This window comes from Natator depressus, chromosome 7 (genome assembly GCF_965152275.1).
Source record: "Natator depressus isolate rNatDep1 chromosome 7, rNatDep2.hap1, whole genome shotgun sequence".
Lineage (NCBI taxonomy): Eukaryota > Metazoa > Chordata > Testudines > Cheloniidae > Natator > Natator depressus.
Window position 1 is genome coordinate 57,549,343 of NC_134240.1, and position 16,400 is coordinate 57,565,742.

General features: G+C 46.5%; 1 protein-coding gene across 5 annotated transcripts in view; it reads right to left on the bottom strand.

Annotated features, from left to right (window-relative positions):
* Positions 1-7,695: 7,695 nt before the first annotated feature.
* The window catches only part of FRMPD2 (FERM and PDZ domain containing 2), a 176,520-nt gene continuing 167,815 nt past the window's right edge, over positions 7,696-16,400 (bottom strand). For all 5 annotated transcript variants that reach the window (XM_074958563.1, XM_074958565.1, XM_074958564.1 and 2 more), the window contains 5 exons: positions 14,911-15,001; positions 13,422-13,756; positions 10,361-10,576; positions 10,047-10,109; positions 7,696-9,447 (listed from right to left, as the gene is read on the bottom strand). In XM_074958563.1, the coding sequence (XP_074814664.1) occupies positions 9,367-9,447; positions 10,047-10,109; positions 10,361-10,576; positions 13,422-13,756; positions 14,911-15,001 (786 nt within the window). In that variant the 3' untranslated portion in view covers positions 7,696-9,366. The remainder of the gene's footprint in view (positions 9,448-10,046; positions 10,110-10,360; positions 10,577-13,421; positions 13,757-14,910; positions 15,002-16,400) is intronic.

Consider the following 16,400-nt stretch of genomic DNA (forward strand, 5'->3'; position numbering starts at 1 on the left):
AAGCTGCTTCTATAACATCTCTTTCTTTCTTTCTTTTTTTAAGTCTTCAGAAGAGTTCAGTAGCATATAAGACTCTGAATAAAATCCTTACCCTTAGGAATACACTTACACCAGAGAGTAACAAAAACTTTCCTTTCTTTGTTGGCTTTGTCCAGACTCTGTCACCCAACCATAACAGATTGTCCCTTTGGTTAGAGTGACCCCTCACCTCACTCACATTTGGTGCAGTCAAGTGTTCCTTTAGTTTCCTGATAGGCATAATAAGGGTGTATTACCCCCAGATGTAAAAACGTACCTGAATTTTGACAAAAACGCCCCCAAACTGTCACATAATGGAAATGCAAATGAGGCCTGACCAACTCAGTCATTTCCCCTTGCTCACCAACTGATGGAAGCAGAGAACTCCCTTCCTTAGGAAGCTTTTGTCCCCTTGGTGTTCTCAAGCAGCTCTGAGCTGCTCCCCTCCCTATTCACCAACAGGTGTCAGTAGCAAGCTCATGACTCTCCACAGCTTCCAGCCACCGGGCTTAAGCTAGTGTAACCCCGCTGGTCACTGTGTGTGTTATATGTTCCCCTCTCTGCCTAATCTATAGAGGATGTGAGGCCATGACAGCTCTGAGTTTGAGGACCTGGCCCTTCAGCACAAATTGTAAAGACTCCTAGTTCTGGAGGTCATTGCCCAGCCCATAGTGTTGGCCAAGAGAGCAGCCAGCCACCATCTTTTTAGGTGTCCCACACTGGTGGGTTTGTACATAGTGATGAGTAAGGCTGCATGTCTGTCACGGAAGTCATGGATTCCATGACCTTCCATGACCTCCATGACTTCTGCAATGCCCGAGCCGGGCAGTCCCTGGGCCAGCAGCAGCAGTTTGGGTGTGTGGGAGGGGGCTCAGGGCTGCAGGTTGGGGTGTAGGGTGGCGCTTACCTCTGGGGGGCTCCCCAGCTCCCACCGGCATGTCCCTGCAGCTCCTAGACGGAGGGACCAAGGGGCTCCATGCGGTTCCCAGCCAATGGGAGCTGTGGAGCCGGCGCTTGTGGCAAGAGCAGCACATGGAGCCCCCGTGGCCGCCCCTCCCACTAGGAGCTGCAGGGACATGCCGGTCGGAGCCGGGTAGGGATCCTGTCATCCCCACCAAACCCTGCTGTCTGCCCCACCCCACAGCACCAGCGGGGGTCCCTGCTTGCCCCCCCAGCACCCCGGTGCCCCTGGACCGCCCCCCCAGAGCACCTACAGCCCCCCAGCCCAAGTTTTAGCTAGACATATATAGTAAAAGTCATGGACAGGTCAGGGGCTGTGAATTTTTCTTTACTACCCATGACCTGTCCATGACTTTTACTAAAAATACCCAAGACTAAAATGTAGCCTTAGTGATGCGGTATCCCTCAGACTGGCTGGGATTGGGGCGTGCAGTGGGCAGACTTGCTGGGTGGCTGGCTCCTGACAGTATCCAACTTCCAGAAGGCCACAAGAGGCTGTGGAAAGTTTTAGGAAGTGAGCCCCAGATCCTCAAAGGTAGAAAGACACCTAACACCCATTGATTCACCTAGACCTAAGGTGGCAATGCAGAGCTGGGCCTGAGCAATGACCCAGGCTCCTTCACACTCGTTCCCGCCAGCTGACAGAGATGCTGCCATGGCTTACCACAGAGGGCTGCTCTGGCTGTACTTACTTTCAGTAACTTGTAAGCAGGGATCAGATGTTACAGCCACCAAGAATTGACTGAGGCCTGTCACAGCTTCTCACACCTTCATGAGGGTCGGCACAGCCAGAAGCAGCTTCAGCAGCATAGCTTCTCCCTCTTATTCCCAGGCCGGGGCAGTCCACCCCCTTCTCCCTGACTCTGGGGTCACCAAAGCTGGAGAAGAATTAAGCAGACAACAACTCTGTTTAATGGCAGTTATGGTGGTCCAGGATATGGCCCTTGCTCCCAAACATTAAAATCGGGAAAATCAGAAGTTAAGAGGAAAGACTAGTGCATTCATGTCCACCTCTGTTTTGCCTGCAACTCTATTGACATAAACCCCAAAGCCGAATGCAGTAGGAACCTTCTCCTCTCCCCCTCCCCAGTTTGGGGATGGGCAGGGTGTGCATTCAGGGCTAAAGAACAACAGCACAGCAATCCCTACAGGAGCAGGACTCCTTAGCCAGAGCTGCATTACGGCAACCATCACTATTCATGGCTCTATACGTCTCACCATCCATGTACCAACCAGCCATCTGTGTTACTGGGAATGGCCTGGGTACAGAACATATGCTCCTCTGTCTGGGCACTACCATTCACAGTCAGACACTTGCTATTCCCTAACTCAAGGCCCCAGATCAGTTTGTCCATGGCAGATGCTCGGGCTGGGCCACAGGTGCCCGCCCAGCACTGGTTCCCTCTTACTGCACCAGCTGCAGCACCAGGAGCTTCCAACAGCCTGTGAGCAGCCATCAGTTCATCGCTCTGGCCGGCTCCTTCCATTTTCAGTGCCTGCCACAGGCATGTTTATTTAAATACCCTAAAATACCTAAAATACCCCCCAAGGCACTGTACTGCATGAACAATAATACACTCTAACAGCAGGTCCAGCAGGGAGACTTCCCCGCTTCCCATCCACTAAACCTAGCCCTGTTCCCCTACATATCGCTATAAGTAGAAGGGGGTGCAAAATGGGGGTGCTAAATGGTCATGGATATACCGACCCACCCGGGGAGCGCTGTGAGCAGTCACAGAGGGACCGGATGGTCCTGAATGGTCGCAGGGAAGGAGTGCCACAAACCACTACCTTACCGCTGACCACAGACTGAGTCTCAGGAGAGCAAGCGAGGACACCCCAGCTGAGCTCAGTTGCCTCATGGGACATAAGGAGAAAGATGGTCCTGCAGGTGCCTTGCTCCCACATGATTATGGGGGACACTGGCTCCCTTCTGCCTCTAGCCAAGTGGCAGACCTATGCCTACCGTGATGGCAGAGGAAGTCTGGACTTAAGGTTAAGGCATTGAACAGGAAGGCTGGAGATCATTTCTCGGTTCTGCCACAGACTCTCTGTATGACTGCAGGCAAGTCATCTAACCTCTCAGTGCCTCAGTTCCCCATGTGTAATAAATCTTCCTTCCCATGTGCTGCTGTCTTGTCTCCTTAGGCTGTGAGCACTTAAGGGCCGGGACTGTCCCTTGCTACATGTAAGTGCAGCACCGAGCATGATGGGGCCTTGATCTCTGCTGGGGCTTCTCGATGCTACTGGAATATAAATAACATTAAGTCAATGGGTGTTTTGCCTAAGCAAAGACTGCAGGACTGGGCCCATCATGTGTGTTTGATTAAGTTAGGCCTTGGGAATAGAGTGCAATCCATGAGGTTCTTGGTTAGCATGGCTGTGTGTGGTGTAAGGGTCATGGTAACTCAGCTCTGAGCCAGAAGATTCACAGGGCAAATGAGGAGCCTAGTTACAAAACTAACAGAGCAGGAATGTGATTGATTTAGAAAACAGGGAAACTACAAAGCGGGAATACAGCCAGCATATTTCACCCCAAAGTAAGTGGAGAATGACAGGCTGGTTGTAAATTACACCTCTCATTTAGGGACTCTTCTCAAGGATTATTAGAACTAAAATCAGTGCGTTGTTTCTTATTGCAAAGAAATAGTGACTACTGAATTAGCAGGGGGTGGAAGCATGAGCTGTTGTATTTCTTTCTGATAAACACAGTGGAGCACCAAAGTAATCATTTCTCTGCTTTGCACTGCTGAGCAGCATTTTTGAAAGGGCAATTTGCACAGAACTACCACCAAGGCTATGCATCCAAGAGCATTTCTCACAGGCCAGCTGCAAATTCCCATTTAGAATATGATGTACACTGGAGACTCAAGTCCCTTCTTACAGCCATGAGTACCTCTCTCAGCGAGCTCTGAAAGGGCAGTGAATGTATTTTATGAGAGTTGGCAATAGGCAAACAGGTCTGTGGTGCCTAAATGGTGGCGATGTTCGGGGCAGGGTGGAATGTGCCATTCCAGCATTTATCCTCACTCAGAAACCAGCTTTCCACATGCCTGTTGATCCACAGAAGCAGCTTTGGCCTAATAACAATTTCCCCCTCTTTCCTTCTAGAGGTGGAGCTGATGACAAGATGGCCACCATGCAACAGCAGCTGTTGGAAACAACAGGAGGCAAATAGTGGGTAAGGAAAAAAGCCAAAATCAAAACGTGGGCATCTAAAGCCCAGATGCTCAAAGGTATTTAGGATCCTGACTTTCATTGATTTTAGTGGAAGTTAGGTGCCTAAATACCTCTGAGGATGTGGATCTAAAAGTCCATATTCAGGTACATCATGAATTGAGGTGTCTACATTTAGATTTAGACTCTTAAGTTTAAAAGTATTGACTCCCTCACAGCTGAAGTTCCTTGAGGTTATACTGCACTTCATCTTCCAGCTGCCATCTTAGGTATATCTATGTAGGTACTTCTATGGGCCCCACCCTCATAGTATCTGAGCACCTCATAATACAGCAAGCGGACCTATGAGGTAGGGAAATACTGTCCCATGGCACACATGAGGACCAGAGTCCCAGAGAGGCTAAGTGACTAGCCCACCGTGTGATGAATTGGAGCTGTATCTGGACAATTGATGAATTCTGATTGATATTGGGAAGTCTGCTCTGCTCTGTCATGAATGCCTACATGTATGAGGATCCGCTGTTGTGTCCAGGTCATGTAGCAGATACACCCCAGACCAACACAATGGGAAATAGTTAAGGTTAATGAGGGCAGTTAACCCTCACAAAAGGTTATGCTAAAACAGCTGCTGAATCCTTAGAAAAATGAGTGTAGCAGATTCTCCTGAAGGGTCGGGGAAAGGTAGGGGCAGTGGAAAGTTACCACGAGGAGACCAGAAGAGGCCAGGAGACCAGGAGGGTTTAAATAAAGAAACACACAGGAATAGGAACCAGACAGGAAGAGCTAGTGAGAGGAGCAGGAGAGAGCAAAAGCAGGAGAGAGCAGAAGCTGGGCAGGAGCTCTGTGAGGGAGAGAAAGACCAGCTGGCATGCCACAGCCTGCCTTCTTGGCCCCAGATGTTCCCCCCAGGACTCACAGGGGAAGGGTGAGCTGCAACAGAGGGCCACTGTGGTTTCAGATGTGTATTATTTTGAATGAGCTGTACTCTGATGAGCTTTACAGGACTAAGGATAAAGAGCAGAAAGGTGGTAGACTGTGCAAAGCGTGCGTACGTTGACTGAGTCATAGCTACCTTGTGAGAGTTAAACAATAAGCCATACGCTTCCCACCTTGGGGGGAGCTCTGGGAGAGGGCTGGGGTTAAGTAGGCGATCACTGGTGCAGGTGAGCTGAGACACCCTGTTTCTGAGGAGGGGGTAACACACAGAGTCAGAGCCCAAGAAATGCGCCAGAGAGGAACCAGTGCTTCAGTCTACTGAGGCTCCAGGAGCTTGAAACGTCCCAGGGGACGCAGAGCACAGAGGCTGATATTCCCCTCCCAGGGGTCCTCGTGCGTAGCTGGAAGGGGGCGCTCACTAGGGTGTGTGACACAAGGTCTCACAGGACAGCTGTGGCAAAGCAGGGAATTGAATCTAGGCCACCTGAGCCAAGTGGCTAGTCACTGAATCACTGGACCATCCGTCCTCTCTTGAGCTTGGCTTTTAGCCATGTTGAGGGAGGAAGCTGAGGAGAGGCTGTGCGTCAATGCCCTTAGGAGCATGGGGGAAAGTACATAACAGCAGCCTCTGCTACACCCTTTACGAGGGTGCAATGTGTACTCCTCCAACCGCCGGGGCTACTCCTCCTCAGGCCTCCCCTCTCTGGCACCTAGCGGGTGTCGGGGGCTGCTGTGAGCACTAGAGTCCTCCGCTCCCTGAACACCATGAGCAGCAAACGCGAACAGGTTGCGCCTGTTCCTTTGCATTCTCTGCCTCCAGCTGATTGCACGCACAACCTGTTCCTGGCCATTGGCACCTGGCTCAGTATGTGCCCACATGATCCCTTTCTTGCTCCCTGGCAGGTGCCCACTCTGCAGCATCGACCCTGTGCCAACACCTCTGCTGATGTCCCATCAAATGGAGGTGCAGTCCAGGCCCTGGGCCAGCTGTGCACAGTTGTCATAAACATACAGCTAAGGATAGCATAAAAATCCCTCCTTCACCTGTAAAGGGTTAAGTAGCTCAAATAACCTGGTTGGCACCCAACCAAAAGGATCAATAAGGGAAGAAGAGACTTTCAAATCTGTGGGGGAAGGGGTTTTTTTTGTGTGCTCTCTTTGTGTTCTCTCCGGACAGAGATGGACCAGGGCAGGAAAAATACATCTCCTAACGCCATATCTGAAATAAGCATCTAATATTGCAAATTGTAAGTAATAGCAAGGAAATGTGTTAGGTTATCTTTTGTTTTAGCTTGTGAATTTTCCCTATGCTAAGAGGGAGGTTTATTCCTGTTTTTTGTAACTTTAAGGTTTTGCCTAGAGGGGAATCCTCTGTGTTTTAAATCTTATTACCCTGTAACATTACCTTCCATCCTGATTTTACAGAGGTGATTCTTTTACTTTTTTTTTATAATAAAGTTCTGTTTTTAATAATCTGATTGGTTTTTAGTGTCCTAAAAATCCAAGGGTCTGGTCTGTGCTCACCTTGTTTACCTATTTGGTTGGTATATGATTCTCAAGCCTCCCCAGGAAAGGGAGTGAAGGGGCTTGGGGGAATATTTTTGGGGAAACAGGAACTCCAAGTGGTCCTTTTCCTGAATCTTTGTCTAACTCACTTGGTGGTGGCAGCAATACCATCCAAGGACAAGGAAGAATTTGTGCCTTGGGGAAGTTTTTAACCTAAGCTGGTAGAAATAAGCTTAGGGGGTCTTTCATGCGGGTCCCCACATCTGTACCCTAGCGTTCAGAGTGGGGAGGGAACCCTGACAACAGTATTAACTGAAGTGGCTTTAGATCTCTTGATGAACAAGGCTCTATTTTCCATTCTAGTTCTGATGACCATTTGTTGTACCTCAGACTGCACTTTCTGGAGGGATAGCTCTCTCCCACCATGCTGTCCATGCTAACCATCCCAGAGGATAGGAAGTCTGACTCTGTAGAACAGTGTAGCCCTAACACTAAAGTATGTTTTGCCTGAGTACGGATGGCAGGTTTGGACCCATTACTACAGCACTTGTCGCAGAGGTTAAGACGTTGAGGAATCAATCTTTGACAATGTAGGAACATGGTGATTGCCAGAATGGATTAGACCCACATCCATCTAGTCCAGCATCCTGTCTCAGACTGTGGCCAGTAGCAGCTGCTTCTGAGGAAGGTACAAGAAATGCCATAGTGGGCAGAGATGGGACAGTATGCCCCCAGGGAATCACAGAAATGTAGGGCTCAAAGAGACATCAAGAGGTCATTAGTCCATCCCCCATGCTAAGGCAGGATTAGGTATCCCTTGGCCCATCCCTGACAGGTGATTTTCCAACCTGTTCTTAAAAACTTCCAATAGTGGGGATTCCACAACCTCCATAGGTCACCTGTTCCACTGCTTGACTATCCTCAGAGCTAGAATGTTTCCTTCTAACCCCCAGGATTTAGAAGTTGTTTTATGCCCCAAGGCATGAGGGCTTATATCACTGTCAACCTCTTGTTGTTAGTTTAAACTCTACTATTATTATATCTATTTCATAGCAAGAGACTGAAATGAAACGCAAGCCAGTTTTGTCAAACATCTCTTACTTTAATATCCCTGTAAAACAGGAAACATTTATATGTTCAAACAGCTACAAAGATGATGCACATGTAAAAAGTGGAGCAACACAGGGTACTACCAGGATTGTCTTTACAAATCCAATAGGTTTGTTCACAGCCATCTTTGTACAAAGTCCAGAATGTTTCCATTGCGAAACTGGTTTAAATCAGTTTAGTACAAAAAGTGAATTGTGCATTAGGTTGTGCAATTTTATCTTAAAAAGCCATAACATGTACAGTGCAGTAAATAAAACCAAAGTGAAAGGCCAAAACTCAATAGAGGTAACAGATTTATGAACATTTGGCTAATGATGCTTGACAAATCTGTGCAAATAACGGCTACTCTAGATGCAGCATGCAGAGAGTAAAACAAATTCATAATGCTTTCTAGAAGGCTAAAACTCAGTTAATTCAAGATAGAACACCAGGTTCTGTTCTCATTTACAGCCGTGTAAATCTGGAGTTGCTCCAATGACTTAATAGGAGTTCTGGATTTCTATCACTGTGACTGAATCAGCATCTGGCTTACACTGTAAATTCTATTCCCAGTTACTCTTGGTTTAGCCCCGTGTAGCTGGGGGCAGAAAGCAGAAATTGACCTGGAATCTTAGAATAACTTTATAAGGATGCATTTTTCTGAAAGTCAGGCTTTTAAGTTGTATTTAATGCCATATTCCTCTTCCGCCATAAATCTATCACTCTGATCCATAATAAAATGAAACAAGAGTATTTATTATTATCTTGTAGCTTGCAGAGTGGCTTTGTATGCAAATACCTCTTAATATTACTACTGTCTTGAAATCAAGGAAGCAGTTTTTATACACATATTGCTGTTAATGTATTTCACCACTGTGTTGCCTATTTTTAACAGAAGGTAATCTTCTGTTGCATAGCTAATAATTCTACTTCCATAAATATAACCCTCTAGGCAAACGAGTTACAATAATATCATAGCAGTAGTTTGCAATTTACAAACATGAACAAATGAACCCCCACAATGCCCCAGGCTGTGAGGTAGGTAAGATATCCCAGAGAGTTTTCCAGTTTAATGCAGATTTCAGTCTCATGGGATGAACTGGAGGGGAGGAAAGGGGAGAACAGGAGAGATTTACTCAAACTGGAACTTTCAGAAAGTGAACCAGCTTTCACAAAAAAGATTATAGTACAACAGAGCTATTTAATGTTGCTTAAGGACCAAATTCAACCCTCCTGCCCCCGAAATCAATGGAGCTTTCCATCAACTTGAATTGGAGTTGGATCAGGCCCTCAATAAGGGACTATTAGGTAGTAAATCAATGGGAAGGGAAGAATTGCATGTTTACTGTGACAATTATATATACACAGACTCACAGAGCTGGTTTAGTAATACTTTCCCTTTGACATGGGCACAGAATAAAAGGAGCCAATGATATCTAAACAGCTGATATTGCCAGTGATGCTGATCAATTCTTAAGTCAGTGAGCCAGCGTATCAATAATTTACCAACCTACTTTATGCTGATTTAGAAATGCTTTAGAAATCAGCATTTCCTAACACAGCGTGACAAGCAAGGTAGTGCATGCAGTACAGCGCCTGTCCGTGCTGGTCTGGCTGCCCGTTAGAATAAGTCTCCAGTAACAGGGGGCTCTCCAAGATGAGTGGCCATAGCAGAGGTTCTTATTGGAGGAGACGGGATTCCATGGCTTCAATGTTCTGCAGCACCTGCAGCACTACTTCGTAGCAGAACAGGTACTGGTCCTGGACATGTGGAGAAACCAGCATGGAGTCACCCAATGACATTCCATAGACACATACATAGGACAGCTTGACTTGGGAGCACGTCTGTAACGTGAATATAATCTAGGGCTGCAGGAAACTTGGGGAGATTCTCCTTCCCCTCCACCACCCACTCTCTTGTTTTCTGTCCTCCCTAGCCTTAAGGCCAGTGCTTAATTTCTAATGAAAGAGGTACTAGGGCTCAAGTAATTTTTTTACATTCATAACTAATGCAGCAAGCCCAGAGGGGCCGGGGCTCTGAGCTGCCAGGCCCAGAGGGGCCGGGGCTCTGAGTTAACAGGCCCAGAGGGGCCGGGGCTCTGAGCTGCCAGGCCCAGAGGTGTCGGGGCTATGAACTGCCAGGCCCAGAGGTGTCGGGGCTATGAACTGCCAGGCCCAGAGGTGCCGGGGCTCAGCCCTCACAAGCCCTGGCACAAATTAAGCACCACTTATGGCCCCGATTCAGCAGAGCACTTGAGTACATATTTAAGTCTCTTGAACTTCAATGGAAGTGAAGCCTATGCCTTGCTGAATCAGGGACGTTAGACAAAGTTAGCCTGGTCTCAAGGTGGAGATCTTACCTTGGTTTGAATCATGCCAAATCGCTGAAGCCTCAGCTCTCTCACTATCTGCTTGATATTGAACTGTCAGGAGAGAATGGTGTTATTTCATTGCAGGCCAAGTTATTAAAAAGAACATGCTTGATGGGGAAATGTAAGATTGTTCCTTTGCTGCTTTACTATTAATTATTGTCCCGACACTCAACAGAAATCAGAACTTACTACCATTTCCTTTTGAAAACTGACTTGAGTTGATTTACACCAGGGCGAATTGGTGTCCCTCCACAAGTTAGCCCATGGCAATATTTATAATGATTTGGTTTAGATATACTCACACAGAGACCTTTTTCAATGCAGCTCAGCAAAATATCAATACAAAGCAGAACCCCGCTCCTTCCAATCCCAGCGCTGCAGTGGGCGGTTATGGGGCCCGTCTGGTGAACTTTTCTCATGTAGCGAATGAATTTTATGAGATGCTCTATCAGTCTGGGAGTACCGTGATCTGGCCAAGTGGTAAACTGCAGGTGTTTTACGAAGCGTTTCTCTCCTGTCTGGAAGAGAGCGATCACCAATGTGAATTTCATTGAAGGAGTTACTCTTGTAAAGTCAACCAGAAAACTAAGGACTGTGGCTACTCACATGGAATAAGCAATAAAGAGAGACCCTGCTTTCAAGACAGATAGTGAGGGATTAGGACTAACCATTCTAAACATTCACAGAGACATTGTGGCACTTTAATATTTTTAAGTGCTCTGAGATCCTCAGATAGAAAGGACTATGAAAGTGTTACAAGTTATAACAAGCCATATCCTGAAGCTTTGTAAGGACTTATGTTCTTATGTTTTTAATAATTTTTCTTCCTGCACAACAGGCATTTAACATCTGATGTGGACTTTGATTTCCTCAGCAGTAATTCATTGTTGCACCTGTATAAGTACGCTTGGGCTCTCGGAGGTTTCACACAGGCATTAAAGAAGAATAAATAGGCTTCCATGGGTCAGTGTCTGATCTTCTTTATGCCAGTGTAAATGAGATCAGCCTCTTTGGCACAATCTACTTCTCCTCTTCATGGTTTGAGCATTGGGCATCTGCACTGACTTTGTAAATCTGGCCCACAGTTCACAGGTACTGAGCTGAACGTGTTCCCAAAGCGTACAAACAACTGCCAGGTAGGGATCTCTACTGCAGTGTTTTCCATCGTGCCTATCACTGTTAGCAGCCATAATGGGCATCTTGGGATACTGAAGGAGTGGATGATGGGGATACTGCTTTGGACAAAAGACATTCAACAGAACCTTCACCCAAAACTCAAAATGAACCTTTTGAGCTCAAAACTTTTCCATTAACTTTTGTCTATCCCATGGGATCCCTGCATCTCATAGTTCTGGTTAGGGCTGACAGTGAAATGTACTGGTGTCATAAATATAAAGGGAAGGCTAACCACCTTTAAATCCCTCCTGGCCAGAGGAACAAACCCTTTCATCTGTAAAGGGTTAAGAAGCTAAAGATAACCTCGCTGGCATCTGACCAAAATGACCAATGAGGAGACAAGATACTTTCAAAGCTGGAGGGGGGAGGGAAACAAAGGGTTCTCTCTGTCTGTGTGTTTCTTCTTTTGCCGGGACCAGAGCAGGAATGCAGGTCAGAACTCCTGTAAAGGGTTAATAAGCTATCTAGTTAGATATGCGTTAGATTCTGTTTTGTTTAAATGGCTGATAAAATAAGTTGTGCTGAATGGAATGTATATTCCGGTTTTTGTGTCTTTTTGTAACTTAAGGTTTTGCCTCGAGGGATTCTCTATGTTTTGAATCCGATCACCCTGTAAGGTATTTACCATCCTGATTTTACAGAGGTGATTCTTTTATTTTTCTTCAATTAAAATTCTTCTTTTAAGAACCTGATTGCTTTTTCCTTGTTCTTAAGATCCAAGGGTTTGGGTCTGTGTTCACCTGTGCAAATTGGTGAGGATTTTTATCAAGCCTTCCCCAGGAAAGGGGGAGTAGGGCTTGGGGGGATTTTGCGGGGAAAGATGTTTCCAAGCGGGCTCTTTCCTTGTTATATTTGTTAGAAGCTTGGTGGTGGCAGCAATAAAGTCCAGGGACAAAAGGTAAAATAGTTTGTACCTTGGGGAAGTTTTAACCTAAGCTGGTAAAAATAAGCTTAGGGGGGTTTTCATGAAGGTCCCCACATCTGTACCCTAGAGTTCAGAGTGGGGAAGGAACCTTAACAACTGGAAAGACCAGCCTAACTGTATGTCTACGCGAACTGGAAGCAGGAAGGACTGGACATCTTGCCCAAGAGCCTGTTCTCATCCAGCAGATTCAGGAATCTCCGAACGTTTGGACATCACTAGTTTACCAAATTCAGGGTCCATTTTGGTCAATTTCGTGGTCATAGGATTTTAAAAATCATAAATTTCATGATTGAAATCTGAAATTTCACAGTGTTGTAATTGTAGCGGTCTCAACTCAAAAAGGAGTTGTGGGGGATTGCAAAGTTATTGTGGGGGGTTTGCAGTACTGCTACCCTTACTTCTGTGCTGCTCCTGATGGTGGCGCTGACTTCAGAGCTGGGCTGCTGGAGAGTGGCGGCTGCATGCCGGAAGCCCAGCTGTGAAGGCAGAGCCCCCACCAGCAGCAGCACAGAAGTAAGGATGGCATGGTATGGTATTGCCAACCTTACTTCTGCTCTGCTGCTGGTTGGGGCTGCCTTCAGAGCTGGGCCCTCAGTCAGCAACTGCCACTGTCAGGCCACCCAGTGCTGAAGGCAGTGCAGAAGTATGGGTGGCAATATTGCAACCCCCCTAAAATAACCTTGCAACCCCCCTGCCGCTCCCTTTTGGCTCAAGACCCCCAATTTGAGAAACGCTGGTCTCCTCTGTGAAATCTGTATAGTATAGGGTAAAAGCACACAAAAGACCAGATTTCATGGCAAGAGACCAGATTTCATGGTCTGTGACCCGTTTTTCATGGCCATGAATTTGGTAGGGCCTTAGACATCACATGTGGCTGCTTCTCTGAACTGAGTGCGGATTGCCCATCAGTGCAGCCAAAGAACCCCCCACCCCCACACAGTCATCCTTACTGAGGACAGAGATTTATAAAGGTCCTAATCTGAGCACATCCTGCAAGTGCCCTCAACACCCACTGCAGTTAAAGGCCTTCAGTTCCTGTCCTGAAAACTGCAGGGCCAGATCCACATTTCTGCACAGAGCTAAGGAAAAATCACCCACTCTATGTGCACTCCTATAATTCAGGTTTTCATAAAGCTGAAAAATAATCAGAAAATCCTACAGAAGAAACTTACTCAACACTGCTCTAAATACTGCCAGAGAGATACAATACATAGTGTTGAAGTCCCCCTCTTCAGGCATACAATAAAATATATTTAATTTACCTGCTTGTTAATTATTTCTATTATTCGGATGATAAAATATTCCAAGATCTGGTAGTTGTCCAGCCTCAGATGGAATTCACTGAGGTCTAGAGAGTCCTGTGGAGGTTCAGGCCAGTATCTGTGACACTTGACTTTTCCAAGCTCCACTTCTTTCGTCATCATGGCAATCACATCTGACTCATTCTCCCAAATCATTTGCCAGAAATCAGCCACAGTGCAAGGCAGAGGCCCCTGTGCTGAAATATAGAAATGTTCCTTTTCTCCAATATGCGTTCGGATGTAACTTGCATTAATATAGCCCTTGGTTGCTCCAAGAGGAACCCGTGTTGCATCATCTGGACAGAAAGAAAAAGTCCTCTGAAGTTTTGCTATTTCAGCTGAAGATCCAAATTCATGTCTCTGTCTAGGCTCTAAGGGGAGCTTGAACATCAGGCAGTTGAGTGTTGTCTCAGTGATATTCATGGTGCATTTGGCTGGCCAAGCAACATTAATATCCCTGCTAACAGGCAATTTCTACAATCATATTATATGATTCATCTCTTCCTGCTAAGAACTATATTGTTTCTTTAAGGCACTTCTGTCACAATCTGACAAGCCTTATAACAGGGTCCTATGGTAATAGTCCAAAACACTGCAGTTCACCCTACTGTTACCTGAACCAGTACCATATGATACTGTAAAGTTTCTGTAACACAGGGAACTTTAAAAACTTGTAATATTTCTCCAATATTACACAACACTGCAATGCTCCCATTGTTACAGATTACAAAGAGGTCTGTGTGTAAATGAAAATGGCATACTGCTCTCTCTGTAAATAGTGAACATTCTGCTGTGGCAATCAAATCTTAATTCCAGAAGCCAGCTCCGATTGGTAGTGAAACTTTTGTGCCTTGCTTAAATTGATCAATGGGGATTTGGGGTCTGCGGGTTGGATCAGAAAATATTTCTGTTCTCAGATGCTTTGGAACATAGGAAAGAATTTTACCCCTTTTCAGGGGCCTCAATCATGCTGGGACAGAATTCCACTGTATCACAGTCATTTGACTGGCTTTAAAGCACAGCCATTATAGTTAGGGTTAAATCTTCCTATGCAAAATTTAGGAAGAGGTTCTATGGAGACAGAGAAGGGACTAAACCCCCCATTTCACCTCCCACCTCTCCTGCACCCCTGGGGACAATGTCTGGGGAATCTAGACAGCAGCAAATTCATTAGCCTTACCCTTGCCCTACTCCCAGAACCCACTGTAGAGGGGAAGAGCAGGGACCCCTCATGGAGCTGGGCTCCGTATCACTGAAGGGGTCCAAATCTCCTGCATGAACCCCACCAATTCTACCCACTGCCCATGTACCAGATTCCACTGTTTCTGGAGCCCCCGGCCGACAAGAGGAGGGGCTAGATTTGCCTGCTATAACTCAGCCTACCAGCTGTTTTCCTTGGCTCCCATGTATTCCTCACGTGTTTTTAAGCCACTTTAGTGTTCTTGCTTACATGGAAGGATATCTCGGTATCTGTTTTTCTCCCGGTTTTCTGGCGCTTTCCCAACTTGGCAGCCATCGAGCGGTTTCATGTGTTCTAAAGCCTAGATCAAAGGTAGATAGTCAAGACATTTCATTTCCTGCCTCCAAAGAGAAGCTGCAGGGTTAGCATTAGGACTTGCCATCAATGTATGTGACCTATGACTAGGAAACCGAGTTTTGTTTGGAATACACTCAATACGCCCTACTCTATATTTTCAGGTAACACAGAGGCCCAAAAGCAAGGCACTTTCATTTCCCACCTTCTAAATACTTTGAGAGACCAGTGACATTCTTCAGCCCCCATGAGTGAGTATTTCCAGGGATTTCCCACGAGATTTCAAACCAAGGTCTGAGCACGTCATTGAAGATCCCATGGCATATATGTTAGTGAAGGGCGTGTTCATTCTGGTGTCTTGGCCACATTCCAGCATGGGTAATGAACAAGCTGCTGCCCTAAGAAATGCTTGTAATTGCTAGCACAGAGCAGATGTCGCATTTCCACCCCAGTGGTGGCTGCATTTCAGTGACTGGGGGAAGTGATATGTACAGGGCACAATTCAAAGGTAGGTAGTGTAAGTTACGTGATCATAAGTGTTTGTACGTAGGTATAAGGTTTAACTTGATATAACAAACACATCAAAGAACAGGAAGGTGTCAGTTAAAGTAGTTTCATTGACACCTTTTTGCACTTTCTTGTAAGTTGCTTTTCCTGTTCCTCGTTTTTATCGCCTTGGGGTGAGTTACACCAACTTACACTCTCCAATACCTACTTCCACCCTATTATCGACGTATATGCTACACTAGGGGTTATCAAACTTCTTTGCACCGCAACCCCCTTCTGACAATAAAAATTATTACATGACCCCAGGAGAGGAGACTGGAGCTTGAGCCTGCCTGAGCCCCGCCGCCCTGGGTTGGGGGCCAAAGCCCAAGAGATTCAGCCCTGGGCAGGGGGCCTGTAACCTGAGCCTTGCCACCCAGGGCCAAAGCCAAAGTCTGAGCCCTGCTGCCTATGGCTGAAGTCCTTGGGCTTTAGCTTCAGCCCCGTGCCCCAGCAAGTCTAACGCCAGCCCTGGCAACCCCATTATAACGGGGTCACAACTCACTTTGGGGTCCTGACCCACAGTTTGAGAACCGCTGTGGAACGTACTTTTGAATTTGGCCCACGGTCTGTAAAGTGCTTGGCGATTCCTCAGTGTGAAAGGAGCTCTGGACTAGTAAGGGTACCATGGGCCCAAACCTCATTCAGAGAAAGTGCAAACTGGTTTTGAATGACGGATCAGGTACAAAGAATGGCCTTAAAAAGGGACTACATCCTGTGTGACCAGACCCACAGGACTCAGCTGATAGCTGCTGTAGGACACCGTAGCCAAGAGTGACCTAGGGCACCCTCCTGCCTGAGTCACTGATAGATAGGAACTTCAGAGGCTGTTAGGCTTGTGGGATGGTTAGCAAACACTA